The sequence below is a fragment of the Mandrillus leucophaeus genome, unplaced genomic scaffold (genome assembly GCF_000951045.1).
Source record: "Mandrillus leucophaeus isolate KB7577 unplaced genomic scaffold, Mleu.le_1.0 Scaffold94, whole genome shotgun sequence".
Classification (NCBI taxonomy): Eukaryota; Metazoa; Chordata; class Mammalia; order Primates; family Cercopithecidae; genus Mandrillus; species Mandrillus leucophaeus.
In genome coordinates, this window is record NW_012110252.1 from 4,685,964 (window position 1) to 4,703,053 (window position 17,090).

The following is a 17,090-nucleotide window of genomic DNA, read 5'->3' on the forward strand; positions in this document are numbered from 1 at the left end:
GATCATAGCATGACTAGGAGTAGTTTATCTGTAGTTAGGCGAATGCTGCTTCTTTACATTATTGGTGCAATGAAAGTGTGGGAAAGTCTCAACAGAAGAGACTAGGCATTTGAGAACCTTCCATTCTTCAAAATTTCAGAATCCTCGCGGCAGGTGTGTGAGACAAGGATGGGGGACAGGAGTTAATTGCTCTTTTGGAGTTCCGATAAAGATTTATAGCTGGTTGTAAGTCATGGTTGCTAGAATTTCTAAGCTTTCATGCCATGAATGGACTAATAATAAACATTTTAGACTTAACATCTATTTTAAAGCATCACTCTTAAAATTTATTTCAGTATACTTTGAAGATGGTAGATTTTTGACCTTTATAAAAATACACATTTTTTGTTTTCAGCCTGAGTTCTACCAAGTATGCCACACCAAAAAGGACTATGAAGAAATTGGACCTAGCATTTGTCGTCACAATCCAGTGTTTGGAGTCATGTCGTAAAATTGACTTCATAGTTATTGGGGTTAGGGAGGTGGGGAAGAGATAATCTTTCTGATTACCTGTTTTGTCTGGATGGCTGGTTTTGAGGTTTTAAACCTGACTTGAAATAGTAACACCAAACATGATTATACAGGAATATTTTAATAAGTGTATCAACATGCAGATGTAGAAGAGAGCGAAAGTGATTGTGTTTTTCTTTAGATTGAATATTTGAATCTTATGTGTAACAAAAAGAAGTGGGTTTTAGTTCTTTCTGTGCCCTGATATTTTGTATATTAATGAATTATCCAAGATTTGATGGGATTTATCAGTGTGTAGATAGCTCTATAATGCTTGAATTGTACACTTCTAAGTGTGCAGTGCAAGAGCTTGTTTATATTTCATACTTTTTATACTTTGAGGAAAAAAAGTCAAAGAAAAATTGTATTTGAGGGAAAAAACCATGACCAAGTAAAGGATAAATTGAAAAAATAGCCTCATGAGACTTGGCATACACACTCATGGGATTCCAGTTATTATGGAGTGCTTCCATCCCTCTCCACCCCTTCCCCTGAAAAGGTTTTCTTTGCAAGTGCTTTTGGAACTAAGAGCTAGTATCTTGGATTAACTGATGCCTGCTAGTGCTTTCTGATTACTTGCATTCTGTTTCTTGCTTTAAAAGAAGAGTAAAGACAAGAGTGTTGGACCAGTATTGCAGTTCTGTAGTGTTGTTTCTTATAAAAAAAAAAACAACAACAATAATTTATCAAAATTGGCATATTTAAAGCCTAACAACATTCTAATAAAGGCACAAATTTCTTTTTAATACTTGTTTCAGGCTCTTTAATCTCTTTATAAGTTAACTAATAAATCTATTTTCTTCAAACTTCTGCAATAGTTCTTTAAAATCACAACAGTTGTTAGCAAGCTGACTTTTTTAATGTGCTCAATACAAATACTTGTGAACTTTTAATATGTTGAGTGCTTTCATTTTGATAACTGGATCTCCATTTGATATTTTCATTTGTATAACTCATTTGCAGTCTGAAAATTTTTTTTAGTGCCAGTCCCTGAACATACCATTGAAAGTTAATTTTCTTTGCATTTTAAAATATCTGGATTATGAAGAAAAAGTGATGAAAATAAATTAAAACTGAATTACCTTTTCTAATGTTTTTTTTTTTTTTTAAAGTAATGTAATTCTACTTTGTTTTTATGTATGTGATATGATATCTGTTTCTGTTGAGATTTGGGAGTTATTGAAATCTCTGTAATGTGTATGGTGGAAAATTTCTTGTGACCTTAAAATTTTACCAGTTATTTATAGAAAGATAAAATGGGAAATGTTTCATAGGCTTTTTACTAGCAATTGTCAGTGAACACTTGAACTCCATCATTCATGAAAATAACACGTTAGGATTAGAATACTTCTATTCAAAAGTGAAATAATATAAAGTGTTTAGTTTTTTGTTTTTACTATGAAGATAGAATTGGGGAGTAAACTTCAGTTTTTGTTTAGAGTGGATCTGAATATTTAAAATCCTATAATCATTTTTGTGAATCTTCCTTCTTTGAGTATGGAATTGTAAAAGACAAACTATATATCCTATAGTAGTATCATTGTCAGTATCAAAGGTCCCCCTTTTTTTTTAAACTGGAAAAAGTATTTCACAAACATTATAAAAATACTATTCAAACAGTACCAAAGAGTAGATTAGCAAAAGTAAGTTTTTTTTCCCTAGCCTGTCTCATTTTTACATCATTACACAGACTATTTGGAATGTCTTAGATGTCCTTGTATTGTAATTTTCTGTGTAGATAGAAATAAATGTAGCTTTCTTATTTTACACAAATAGGAACTTACTGTATATACTGTTCTGCACTTTGCTTTATTAAAGATCTTTTGATAAAGAACTATATTGATAAGCAGTAAAGATGTCTGGCTGCTGGCCCAATAAAATATTGTTAGCATCGTCATAAATGTCTTTTCCGCCGGCGATGGTTGGGTAGTAAGTGAATAAGCTAGAAAGACATGTGTATAAAGCTGTTTGATGACAATCTCAGGCATATTTATACAGAGATGTTCTTAACTGTTTGCTACAAAAACGTGAAGGTCAAAAACTTTCTTTAAGCTTACACTTATTTGGGGAGACAAAACTCCAGCCTTTCTTGTGTATTTCCTGATACCCCTTTTGCTCTACTTTTGGAGGAGTGAACCCTAATAGGATGGTAACAGCATTCTTGTTTCTTTATATCTCTCTCCTGTGATTGTATATCATTTTTTCAACTTAAAGCAACTTCAGTTGGAAATATGTAGAGGTTGACCAAGGTGAACTAAAAAGTCTGTAACACTGATTAGATATCAAGCAACATGAGCACGGTACATTGGAAAAGCACCAACTGAAGCCAGTGATTGAATTTTTAATTCTGTTTCTGATAATTGATGATATAGCTCCTCGAAATTTGTTTTTTGTTAAAACTTGGAAAATATATTTTTATTATTTTGGACAAAGTATTTGAACTCTCTGGACCTTAATTCCATTTATATATCAGGTAAAGGCATTATGCTGGATTATCCTGCAATTTCTTTGAGTTGTTAGAATATAATGTAGCTTAATAATAGCAATATTAGCAGTGTAGTAGATTCTGACTGCAAAACCTAGCCTTTTCTGTTGATTCATTTGTAGTAGTTAAAGGTGTTATCTGATTTATCCTTTTTAATAGGCAGTGCTTTGATCAAGTGGGAAATAGTAATGGACAAATAAAATCAATGGTCATTATCTTAACTTGATTCCTGCTTTTCAAAAAGTGAGCAATTTTCACGTCTTAACCCTTAGACATTAATTCATGGCACCTACTATAAGTACTCACCCTCTTACCTATCTTCTTTTCTGTAAGAGATAAAGTGGTTATTCAGACCCCCCAATACAATTTTTTGCTTTATATTCACAGCTACTTAAAGATCAAAATAACTATTCTTGCAGATATTTCTAGGAATATATTTAGAAATAATATGAAATACAGGGATAATAGGCCAATTATGATCTTTATTCTTAATTTCTACAGAAAAATACTGGAGAATATATTTATAGAAACTTCTTTCAGATACTAGAATGTTTATAAAATTATTGAGGAGATTATTTGTGTTGTAAAAGACTTATTTGTACCGTAAAGAATGTTTTTGTTCCCTTCGTTCTGGGCTAATCTGTCAGTAGTGAAGTCCAGTCTTTTCCCCCTTCTCTTACCAGCTCAACCTTGATTCCTGTGACCCATTCTTTCTGAACTTTCATAGTTCATAGTCACTAGGCATGAGTACCTTGGATAGCCCTCTGAAGTCTCTCTGTTAGCACCCAGATTTCCAACTCAGGTTAATTGGTACTAATTCTATTAGCTGGTATAAATAATCCAAAATCTATGCAAACTCTGGGAGCAAAATGTTCTACTCAGTTTGGAATCCTGTGCCTTAAAATATATTTCATTGTAACAGCACCTTGTATATATAGTTGGCCAAAGACAGAGTTATTACAAGTTATGTGGGACTTTCATAGCAAATCTTGACAGTAAATGCTTGGTTCCTATATTAGGTCTATATCCTGAATTGACCTTTAGCAAGAATCTTTGGATCTGCTGGAGGGCTGGCATGGCTTTTGGACTTCAGTGAAAAAGAATTTCTGCTACTCATTGTTGATAATGCTTCAATACTGTATAAATGTTTATCCTTTTCCATATAATTTGTTTTCTATTATATGAGAACTTTTATTATAATTTGCCTTGGTCTTGATAGACTCTTAACAAAAATAAATTAAAATATATGGTCATCTGAGGTATTCTCCATGCTATAACCCACTTTAGCTGATGCATTTGGAGCTTGGGTGCTGAAATTAAATATAACCTATTTGAGTTAAGGATTTATTACTAGTGCTCCAGTGATCACAGGAACATTAAAAAAGAAATGATAGAAATACATGATCTAGGAAAGAAGGCAACTGAAAAACATGAAAGAAAAAGATGAAAAATTAAAAGTATATGATATTCTATTTTGATTTAGCAATTGTTTTCTAGTGTTCTGTCAATTTTTGGTGACCTTTATAATTACATTAAAACTAAGATGCTGAATTAAAATAAAGTTTCCCTTTTATTCAAGCACCAGCATTCACTTATATTACCTATATATTGCATCAAGTTTTGGGCCTCCAATCCCAGAACATTTATTGACTGTCTACTGTGGTTCCAGTACTGTTCGTAAAGATGAATTAATATTCTGTCCTTGGCTTAGAGGCTAGTCTAATAGTAAAGGCACTCTTAGAGGAGCGACAAATATTTTGCCTAGATAAGATCTGAGAGACAGTAAGTGTGAAATTTCTGTTTCTAAAAATGGTAGTGATAGTTGTTTAGAGGGAGAAATCCAGCTGTGTAAGGTGAAAGTGGGGCTTGTAAAAGTGGATCTATGGTTTAAAAATTAGTACTTTGCTCCTAAAATTTTTACCTAAATGTTACGTCTAACAACAGATGAAGAAAGTAATTCTACAGTAGCATCTTCTTTATTCATTTCATATTTTCAGTGCCTTACGTATTGCTTGGCATATAGTAGTTGTCTCAGTAGATGTGTTTGATGAATGAATGAATAAAAATTATTTTTCATGTTAAAATTAAAACTGAATTACATGAGTATGCAACTTTTGTTCCTTCATAATACCCATATTTGTCAAATATGACCAAGTTACTACTTTTTTCTGTTTACTGGTTTCCACCTTAAAAGTGAAATTCTGCGTAAAATAGTGGGGGATTACTAAGTGATCATAACTTTTCTGAAGTAGGTCTTAAATAATTGTCTAAGTCTTCGGTCATTTCCAAATCTCTGTAGTGTAAATGATCATGGGCTCTAAATCAGATCGTTGTACAAGGATAATTGAAATGTCCTGAAATGTCTTGTAACATTCAACATGAGCAGTAGAAACATGACTAATTTCTACCTCTGGCTTTTATTGATCAATTTTGACTCTCTTTTATTGTCCAGAGCCCATGTTAAACCACTTGATTTAGAGATGGCTTAATTCTAAACTTCGTCCATTTTTGATGAATAAGATTCAAGGTTGCAGTAGATTGTTAATCTTATTTGGAATTATTTTAGAAAATTGATATCGGAATTGGAACCATACGTCTTTTTCTTATTGGGGGTACATGGGATCTTTCCCAAATAAATTCGTGAACAACAAGAAAATCTGAGACTTGTTTTTAATGCCATAATGATTAGTTGGAATAATGTATATATTCATGAGATGACTAAAGCACTAGTGGGGTAGTTTCTACTGCAGTAGACTGATTTTTCTTACCCCAGACCTTGAAAGATGAATGTTTTAGTAGATGGAGAGTAGGTGGGGACAATGTTTTAGATATGGCAGAAGCAACTTGAGTTACAGCAATTGGGGAAGGGAATAGAATATTGTGATTAGGAGAAGTTAAGTTAGGAGAAGAGTGGGAGGGAAGATTGAAGGATATCTGACACCTTCAAACACACCCTTGAGTACAAACATTGGCTGAAAAAGTTGATGCAGTTCAGGGTGAAATCACAGACATGATTGACATAAATAGCATTGTGGAAAAAGTGACTGCAAAGACCACACAAGTAGTGGCAGAATAGAACTTATTGGTTATAATTCTTTTGATATTTTACTGAATAACATATGGTTTATTAAATGTTTTTTCAAAATTAATTTGGCAACATTTCTTATCTTCTCTGACTAATTCTATTGGGAAAGCTGATAGCAACATTACTGTGCTAAACTACTAGAGGGAGGTATCAGATGACCAAGTCATGTTTGATACTACAGTTACCAGGCTAATGTGCGGAACTAATGCAGGAACCTAAAACTCAGCACTCTATTTGAGATTGGATTGGACTTTATGAATAGGCAATGAGCTCTTAAAAGAAAAATGACATTCCATATACAGAAAAACCATGGGGATTTCACACCGCCTAATCTAGCTCTGCCACGGAGCATACTTGAGGTCTTTCACATTTTGGCTATGTATCTCCACGTTGGTGCTAAATTTGTGTACCTCGTTTCTGATCTCACTAATACTGAAAGTTCAACTTGCCAGTGACATAACTGGATCTTTTATGAAATAGTACCTCACTTGACTTATAAAGACTAGTAAAACATTTTTAGGCTACAAGTAAAAGGGAAGTTTGTGATGATGTTATAAAATACAATGCTTGGCATGTGGCAGATGCTTAAACATTTGGTGAATAAAGTTATCTTCCTCTTTTTTTTTTTTTTTGAGACGGAGTCTCGCTCTGTCGCCCAGGCTGGAGCGCAGTGGCCGGATCTCAGCTCACTGCAAGCTCCGCCTCCCGGGTTCACGCCATTCTCCTGCCTCAGCCTCTGGAGTAGCTGGGACTACAGGCGCCCGCCACCTCGCCCGGCTAGTTTTTTGTATTTTTTTTAGTAAAGACGGGGTTTCACCGTGTTAGCCAGGATGGTCTCGATCTCCTGACCTCGTGATCCGCCCGTCTCGGCCTCCCAAAGTGCTAGGATTACAGGCTTGAGCCACCGCGCCTGGCCGTTATCTTCCTTTTAAGATGGTCCACTGAAAAAATGGATCAGCCCTTATATGTGTATATATGTTTTAATGACCTCAAGCCTAAAGATCTGCTAGTGATTGCCTTTAGATAACATCTGAGTTAAATGTCTCTGGAGTCCCCTGCCACTGGTATATCTCAAAAGAAATAGCATTATTTGGTTGGGGCAGTACTATCTTTTTCTATTTATCTATCTACACCTTTATAAAGTGGAAGGTTGCAACTCTGGGGGCAATATTCCTCAGGGTATTAGAACAATGAATGAAATGCTTTTATGTATTTTCCCCTCAAGGAGAAATGACTTCTTAAACCCCAAGTGGAAGATTTTTCATTCAATCATTAGTATTCTAGTATTCTTTCTGAAATTGAAGTAGCAACACCCCTTTGACCTGTTTCACAAAATTGACAAATGGCTTTTTCAGACATTTAGCCAAGAGATGGAAGGAATGGCAGATGTGGCTTCTGAGCTTACTCCTTCCCTCCACCCACTAGATGTCTCTCTCTTCTGCCCTTATCTATAAGTGAATATATTTCAGTAAGGCTTACTATTAAAAGCAAATTGAATCTGGACCATAGAAATAATGCGTTCCGTTTTCCCATTTAAAGCACGCCATTTTCAGTCATATACCCATGACTTCAGTAAAACTAAAGATGTTCTTTAGGCTGTGACAGTAATTTGCAGTGGGATTTATTTATCAGCAGTATTGATTTGGAACATTCTGTGTGCTAAGCAGTCTTCAAGGTGCTGCGGATGGTGGTGAATGAAACGTGAGTTTTGCATTCTGGAACTTTAAAAGTATATTCAGGTTACAACAAAGTACTGTTAAAATTTCAAAACCAGAAATAAGATTGTGTACATTCTTGCATTAATGAAATCCAGGAGAGGTAAAGGATTGGGTAACATTCTAAGATTCTTTTTTGTTTTTTTCTGCCCTTAAAATTCTCTTTTTACAGTACTTGCTAGTGTTCTCTACATTTCTTTTAAGGTTAGACTTTGTACAATTTCTGCAGTTGAAAAGATGAGAAGTTAATTGCATAGTCTACTGAAACATGTAAGACATTTTTACCCCTTAATATTACATTACACATACATGATAACTGGCTTTTATTCATCGTGGAGATTTGAGGCGCTCATAAACTGGCTCAACATGTGTCCGTTGAGAATGTATGTACTATACATGAAGGTTTCTTCCCTGGAAAAGAAAGTTGAGAAACTATTTCCATATTTGCAATATGTGATCTAGAACTGCAGAAGTGGTGTGTTTTTCATGTTTCAATCTGAATCCTAAGTGATAGCACGGATTGGTTTAACCAGTTGCTCTTTATTATTTTAGCACAGAACTGACATTGGTATGCCACTCCCAAGATACTTTTTCCTAAGGTGAACTTTACCGTGAAAGAAGATTGTGATTTTGATTTTATATCCCAAAACATATTTACTCAAGGTATACTCTCCTCTGTATCCTAACAATTTAAGTTGGCTATTTTCCACAGAAAATTTCAATAACTTAAAAATGCTCAAAGTTATAAAATTATGTTAAGAACTAACTGAAATTGTGTGGTGTTCTGAGGTCCAGGCATTACGTGCTCGGGGTCACTTTATCCTTGGCTAGATCATTACCCTTTCCAAAGCAGCTGGCCTCTTTGGGCTTATTATAAACTTACAAATGAGCAACTATAGAAGGAAGTAAAGTTCCTTAAGAAAGTGGATGCAGGCCATTTTAGCTTAAGTAGTAAACAAACCAGCTGAAGCTATACTTTTATCAAGAAAGCAAGCAGCTTTCTTTCCTCCATGTGCTGCCAGATTCTTTTACAGTGTCCTTACAAACCTGCAAAATGGACTCAAAATTGATAGCTTAAAGCTAACATTTATAAAGAAGATCCTCATCCCAGTTTGTGAATTTTGGGGATAGCACTTCAGATTGAGATAAAAGTTGCCTGAGGTTAGATACAAATGAAAGCTTGTAAGTATTTTGAAAAATAGAATAAATATGTGTTCTGACAGTACAAAAGCCTTTTAGGTAGCCTTGAGTTATTTTAGAGTGAGGGAGCTTTCCCTCTGCATCTCATTGTGCCAGGTAGGACTCCTGCTCTAAGATGTCTCTTACACATCTGACTCTTAAGTAGCAGCTGTAGTAATGCATGTGTGATGTTGCTCCTGACCTCAAGAGGGGGCTCCACACTTAGAGTAAAAACAAAGCAGTCTTACATGGAGAGGCCTTCCTGACACTTGTCATCACTGCTGCCTTTGAATGTGTACCTTATGTGTCATCTCTGAGATAAGGGCCAGTTCTGGTACATGTGGCTGATCAACAGGACATGGTTGCTGATCAACAGGACATGGTTGAATACTTGGCAAGGACTTCTCTTTAGGAATGGTTTTCATGTATTAGTCTAGTCTTAATTAAGTAATTAAACGTTGATGAACTTGATTATATTTTGGTGCAGAGCTGAACTGCTTTATCAGAGGGGAAGTTTCGTCTCATGTTCACTAAATCCCAGTGAGTTTACCCTAGAATTATTAAACACAGAGAAGTTCTAGTTTCATGTCTTTCACTCTTCTGAACAACAGCTTTTTGTACTGTCTGTTCTCTGGTTTACACCCGCTAGACTAATTTACAAACAACTCCTTGCAGTGTATTAACATTTCATGATGAGATGAAGTGGAAAGTGTTCCTATGACACAAAAGCTCTTTACCGCGGGGTTGAGAACAGCTTTCCACTCCAAATGGTGTCATTATGTTCTCTATAATGGGTGTGATTGTTTAGTAATGATATATTTGAGCTGAGATGATTGAACATACATTATTTGAGTAATAACTCGATAGGCTATGCCTTTTTAAGCAGTTAATGTATGCCTAGGGTAAGATAAGACGGAAAAGGCTCGTTGTCATCATCCATAAAAAGAGCAACATCTAAAAGGTGCAGGTTTGAAAGTATATTTATGTAAACAGAATTTACACAGGCTGTCCTGTGTGCATAGCTGTTTCCTTTGAAAAGTTCCCTTTGTAGGATCAACTTTGTTGAATGGATTCCTAGTGAAATACTGTTAAAATAATGTTTTTTCCAGCTGAGGAGTGGCTTGCCTTCAGTTTTGCAAGTGGGAAGCTCTTCTAATTATAGAAGAGCTCCCTAACCTGCCACTTGACGTAACCTCTTTAGGTTGATGAACTTGAAATACTGCCTCTTCTTGGTAATCAGGTTCAGTCCAAAATTTTTTTCCGAGTATGTACCATATGAGAGACACTGTGCTAGACCTTGGTGGGAATACAGTGCACTTTGTATTTATAGCCTACCAGGGAGACAGCCCTGAGTATTACTAACAAAATGCAGGACAGTGTGTGTTTAATGTTGTAATGGAAGTGGGTAAGTAAAAATTAACTCAGACTGAGAAAGTATAAATCTGCCTTGTCCTTCATCACACACAGATAAAGGCAGGAGACAATATTTCTCCCAAGGACCTGCTGCAGCTGTAACCTGTCATAACTCCCTTCGAGTGACTATTGCCTTCTTTCTCACTGAGAAACTTTGTTCTCTAAAATCATAGACTATCAGAAATTTTACTGTTGAAAATTCTTTCAGTAAGAATGAAACATCCCACTTTTATGTAATTCACTTTAACACAGAGAAGCGCCTTCATTCCCAAAGGAAATGCAGAACTTCAGATAAGGACTTCTTGGACACACATTCTACATCTAGCTTAACTACAGTTTCCACGGATACAGGATACTAGGCCCACTTGCACACCTGATCCCTTTAGACACAGCCCTGCTTTGTTCTGAGCCTATGGAAATGCTGATTCATTTGAATTTTACCCCTCCCCTAAACCTTAATTTCCGTGGTTACTCTGTTCATAGTTTCCTTCATGATAATGGGTCATGTTTGTCAGACTATAAGTTGGTTCATAGAGGCTTTGGGCTGATTGTGCTAGATAGAAGTACATTCCAAGTGAAAAGTACAAAAGGATAGAGAAATTGATTTTAACTGAGTGTTCAGGAACACTTTAAGAAAGCAGTTGTATTCATAGTATTTATTGTCACTTTTTTTTTTTTTTTTTTTTTTTTAGTTTCACTGAATTTAGGGTAAGTCACTGGGCATTTTGAGACCGGGTCTTGCTTTGTTGCCCAATCTGATCTTGAACTGTTGGGCTCAAATGATCCTCTTACCTCAGCCTCCTGAGTAGCTGGGATTACAGGTAAGAGCCACTGCACCTGGCTGTTGTCACTGTTTTTAACAGTATTTGATACTGCAGACATGAACCAAGAAAACTGTATTGATTTTTTTAATTTCAGTAATTTCTCAATTTAGCATTATGTATGTGTATTTACATAATATGTAACATATATCCCTTTATCCTGTGTTTTCCACTTTTAATGGTTTTGTGTGTATTTTTCTTTTTCTTTTTATCTTTTTTTGAGACAGAGTCTTGCTCTGTCACCCAGGCTTGAGTGCAGTGGCACGATCTCAGCCCACTGAAACCTCTGCCTCCTGAGTTCAAGTGATTCTTGTGCCTGAGTCTCCTGAGTAGCTGGAATTACAGGCATGCACCACCACACCGAGCTAATTGTACTTTAGTGACGGGGTTTCACCATATTGGCCAGGCTTGTCTCGAACTCCTGACCTTAAGGGCTCCGCCCAACTATGTCTCCCAAGTGCTGAATTACAGGCGTGAGCCACCGTGCTCAGCCAGTTCCACCTGATTTTTAAAATTGCCTTGGCCAGCATTGGATACACAGTAAATATTTAGTAAATGCTTTCCACATTGAATCAAAGAAGTTTCCCATCTTAGCTATTTCCTTGAAACTTTCCCGAAGTTTGAAACCTAATAGATCATCAGTGACATCCTCTTCATCATAGTTTCACCTCTGCCTAATAAAGCACAAATTACTCTTAAGCAATGAGGCGCTGTGCAATTGAAGCCTTTTATAGCTCCATTTGTCTGCAGTCACCTAAAAGTCAATGGATAGATGTGTTTGTCATAATGTGTGATAAGTGCAAATAACCCTTGTTAGTAGTGTCGTTAGAGATGAAATAGATGCATAGGAACTAAGAGGTCATAAGCTGTCAGGTTTTACTGTAAGGAAATATAGAATGTCATTTGCACCTGAAAATGTGCAGAAGTAAATGGACAGTTCTTCACCACAATCTAATTTGTTTTTCAAAGCTTTGCATGTTTACATTTGTTCACCCACTACCTTAGTCATGGCATAGCAAAATAAACCATAAATTAAAAGTAGCTCAGTATACCACTGAAGAAGTCAATAAATCTGAATATAGTAGCGTAGAAAAAGCAGATTCAGTTTACTGGATGTGCCTTCAAGGCAGACCATGCCCTTTAGGTAGAGGATTAGTGGAGAACAGAAATCTCTGCCTCTCTATGGTTAGAAGTGGATCTATGTCATTGATCTACTGACAGTGACACTTTTCCTTACTTGAAACTTGGGTATGCAGTGACCTCACCTACTCATAGAATCTGCAAAAGTGGGGAATTAATAATAGAAAAAGGCTTTTGAGTAGCCAAAAAGGATTTGATAAAGTTAACATTCTAAGTTAGCCTGTTCTCTTACCAGATAGTATGTCTGCTCAGTTCTTGCTTGCTTGATGTGAAGTTCTGAAGCTTTGTTGTCTGGTATCTGTTCCCTAACAAGTGCCACTATATTGTATTTTGAGCTAGTGACAAGGGACTTATCTTTGTCCCTGTTCCTACATCCTTCTAGACTCCAACTGGTTTAATGAAGCGAGAGTACCTCAAGAGATATATACATGCCAAGAACGGCCTGTAACAGTTTTATTGCCCCTCCCCTGCCCAACTCATTGAAGGAAACAGGAGGGAGTGAACCCCAGTCTCTTCTGTTAAATCCATTGCAGTCCACTCTTGTGTTCTAATGAGTATATTACAATTGCAGTCTGAAGTCATTTCAGAGCTCCTATCCTTTACTACAAGCTGACTTAGGCGGGACTGCTCCAGCAACTCGAGGCTGAGGCCCAGGGTCTGACTTCTCTCCCCGGTTCCCTACTCCTGTTCTATTAAGGGTGAGAGGTTGGGAAGTTTGCTCTCCTCTCTGTGATGAGTTGTTGCTGCCAATCTGACTCCTAATGCTATAGATTTATTAAGGCTGGATGGTGACAGATCGGGCCCTGATGACAACGGAGCCATCCCGAGTTCCTCTGACAGTGATGAGCCTCCCAGGAGAGGCAGCCACAGCTGAAGCACACACAGCTCCCTTCCGCTGTGGCAGCCCCACAAGCCTGCAAACCCGTATCTCATCACAGCCTCGGTTCTCAACTCTGAGGCTGGCCAGACCTCCAACTGGTGGGTAAAACGCAGACATTTCCACATACCAGGAAACGTTTTCTTGGGTGGGTGGGAGTTGGGGGACAAACTGAATTTCTCCCTTGGACCATGGGAAGGGGAGAGAACCATTCTTGAGAAGAAAATTATTGTGAGGTGGTAACACTTTCTCCCTCTGCAGCTGTCTTTATTGCCCCAGTTGGGAACCACTGTTTTATACATCACTGTCTTATGTGTCTGCTGATGGAGTTTCCTGATGCCAAACAGAACGTCTCCAGGTCTCCAGGATGGTTTTCTTCCTGGCTGGGTCTCTTTCTCCACCTTCTGTCAAGGCCTGCCTGCCCCAGTCCTTCTCTGGGAGATGGGTCTAGTGTTCAGGACCAGATGCATTGCCAGAGAGTGTCAGGCCTGTGTTGAACTCCTCTTCTCACATTTGACTGCAACAGTCTACACACGTCAGCAAACCCTGAATGCACTGTGTTAAATTAAAAATAAGCTTCTCAGTCATGATCTTAAGTCTGGTTTTGATCATTTTTCCATGAAAGATTATTTAAGTTAAATTATTTAAGATAAATCGGGTTTAGAAATGATTAATAGGCCTGGCACGGTGGCTCAAGCCTGTAATCCCAGCACTTTGGGAGGCCGAGACGGGCGGATCACGAGGTCAGGAGATCGAGACCATCCTGGCTAACACAGTGAAACCCCGTCTCTACTAAAAAATACAAAAAAAAAAACTAGCCGGCTGAGGTGGCGGGCGCCTGTAGTCCCAGCTACTTGGGAGGCTGAGGCAGGAGAATGGCGTGAACCCGGGAGGCAGAGCTTGCAGTGAGCTGAGATCCGGCCACTGCACTCCAGCCTGGGTGACAGAGCGAGACTCCATCTCAAAAAAAAAAAAAAAAAAAATAAGAGAAAGTACCTAAAGAAGTACATCTGGAAAACAAAGCTGCCAAGTAGGTAAAGATAAAATTACTATCAAGCACCTACTCTGTGCCAGGCAATGTTTTAAATGTTTTGCATTTGATCCTGCAGCCATTTCATGAATTAGCATTGCTAACTCCATTTACAGAGGAGCAAATTGAGACTTTATAAGGATAAAGGACTTGACCAAGGTTACACAGAGTATTGCCTAGACCCTTTTGGATACAAGTAACAGAAAAATCCAATTCCAATTATTAAATAAGAATGGCATCTCATCTCAAAGCAGTCTATAGGTAGGTGGCTCCAGGACTGATTGATTTAGTGGCCCACCAGCATCATCAAGGACCCAGTATTTTCCCATCTTTTGTTCTGTCATTCTCAGTGTGGAGGTTGTGTCCTTAGGTTGCCTCCTCCCTTTGTTGACAGACGGTGGTTGCTGTCTCAGGCCCAGACATAATCAAATCCATGTGAAGAAGAGAGATTTCTTCCTGGGTGGCCCTTCGCAAGAGAAAGAAAATTTTCCTCTAAGTCTTCCAGAAGAGTTCTTTATGTCTTAATGGTCAGAACTGCACCATGTGTCTAGGTTGAATAGATTTCAAAGACAGGCTTAGTGAGACACCAAGTGAAAGGGTGTGTCCTACTAGAACAAAACCAGTTCTCTCTGGAAGACGTGGGGAATGTACATGTTCATTGTTGGATACGCACTAGCATTGTCTGCTACAAACACAGTAGAGTGGGGATTCAAACCCCAGTGTCTCATCTCAAGCCTGCGTTTGTCTCTCGTTCCCTAAGTCACACGCATATGGGGGCTTACTATGTTTGGCTATTATGAAAAATGTGGTTGTAATAAACCCCAGATTTTGAGCAGTTTACACTTAAGATTATATTTGGGTTAGATAAATATTAAAATTTGTTCACTTTCTCTGAACATGGGCCAAATGGTGTGTGGAACCAGTTATGGTCTTCTAGAGTGTGGCTTTCTAATAACAGGACCACAAGCATTTAAAACTTATTTCCTTCTGTCTGGTATTAATAATCTTTTTAACATAGTGTCCCCCTCTCTCTCTCCCCTACTGGGGAGTGGTGGCTAATGAGGTTGGAAAGGTAGAGAGAGAGAAGAGGCCCTTGAATGTTAGGTTAAAGGATATAGATTTTTATCTTCCTTAAGGAATATGGAATCATTGAAAGTGTTATCCGGAGAAAGACAGCACCCAAGCTATAATTAGGAAGATTAATTTGTCAGAAGTGGATGAGAAGAATTGAGAGAAAAATTTGAGGTGTTTACTTTTGTAGGGACTATGACTCTCAGTCACCTGAGTCTGTTGTGCAAGAAATGCCCATTTCCTTATTTTCTTCAGGTTGTGTTTCAAGTTCCATTCTGCTGGGCTTGTAGAAAATTCAGTCTGAATCATGATTTGGTATTCCTGCTTTCCCAAGTATGTTCTCGAATCTGGAAAGATGACTAGGAGTCTGGGAGTCCTGGGAAGGATTCCTAATTTCCATCCCATCATGGTTGCCATGGACATCTTTGAAGCTGGGAGACCTCCTGTGGCTTAGGGCATAGGAGCTTGGTCTTTAGGGACAAGGCCACACAGCCATCTCCTCTGAAATCGCGCTGCCTCTTCAGGGTGCTGAAGGCCATCAGTATGGCTTGGGAGGTTGCTCCCTTTACTCTCAGTCTCTGACCTTTGTAAACTGTATTCAGTGAAATTTATAGACCTTATTTTATAGTTTGATGTGCTCTGATGATACTTACGTAAGCACACTGCAATCAAGATATAGAACATTCTTATCACTCTAGAAATTCTCCTGTGCTTCCTTCCAGTCCATCCTCTCCCTGCCTGAAAGCAGTCACTCTTCTAAATTTTATCCTCATAGACTAATTTGCCTGTTCTGGAAATTCATATAAATAGAATCACGCAGGATACGCTCTGTAGCGTCCTGCTCCTTTTACCCAACATTGTATGTGTGAGATTTACCCATATTGTAGAAATCAATAGTTCATACCATTTTGTTGTTTAGTATTTCTTTTTTGTTGCTGACTAGTATTCCACTTCTTTTATCTTTAAGTCTTTCCCTCTCCTCTTGTTGTCCTCAAAAACACTAAATGTGCTTTCTTCAATAAAAGCCAGGAAGCCTTCACCTAAAGCCAAGGATGCACAGGGTGCTCATTTTTTCATGGAATAGATAAGGGAAAAAGCAGCACAAAAGACACAAGTTAGTATCTCAGGCAATTGGCCTGCCACATAATTATCCAGAGAAGAGACTGTGAAGACCTGGATTAGGGTGGAGCATGGGAACAGGGAGGAGGGGGGCTATGAGAAGGCTAGTACAGTGGTGGCATTGATGGGGTTTAGGACATAATTAGACCTGGGGAAAGGCAGTGGCGGAAGGCCAATGCTGAGTTGTTTAGCCTGGGAGGTGACCGAGGTGCCTGGGGTAGAGGTGAGGATGACTGTTGGTACAGTATCTAAAATAAGAGGAGCATATTTAGGAGGGAAAATGATGAGTGCAGTTTGGTACCTGTTGATTTTGAGGGGTATATGGGAGATAATTTCCATGATCTAGAAACAGATCACCAGCTCAATAGCATCTTCAGAACTGCAAGTGAAGATGAAGGGTAATGCATGAAGAGGTGAATGCTGAAACCTTGAGAAAGGAAAGGTAAAGGAGGGAAATAAGAACAGGGCTTTGGGGAATGACATGCAGGAGACCCAAGGAAAAAGAGGAGTCAAAGAAGGAAGGAGGGGGTGGCCACAGTGTTAGGGTGGGTGGGGGCAGGGTGTCCTGGGAACCAGGAGAGCAAAGGACATGAAAGAAACAGCTGG

At 38.0% G+C, this 17,090-nt stretch overlaps 1 protein-coding gene across 3 annotated transcripts in view; it reads left to right on the forward strand.

The window, feature by feature from the left end:
- ACTR3 (ARP3 actin-related protein 3 homolog (yeast)) overlaps nucleotides 1-17,090 on the forward strand; it is a 124,112-nt gene that overhangs the window by 70,902 nt on the left and 36,120 nt on the right. For 2 of the 3 annotated variants that reach the window (XM_011970309.1, XM_011970308.1), the window contains one exon: nucleotides 395-2,384. In XM_011970309.1, coding sequence (XP_011825699.1) covers nucleotides 395-490 — 96 coding nt within the window. In that variant the 3' untranslated portion in view covers nucleotides 491-2,384. Of the gene's footprint in view, nucleotides 1-394; nucleotides 2,385-17,090 lie in introns of those variants that run through there. The other variant, XM_011970307.1, reaches the window with a different exon arrangement.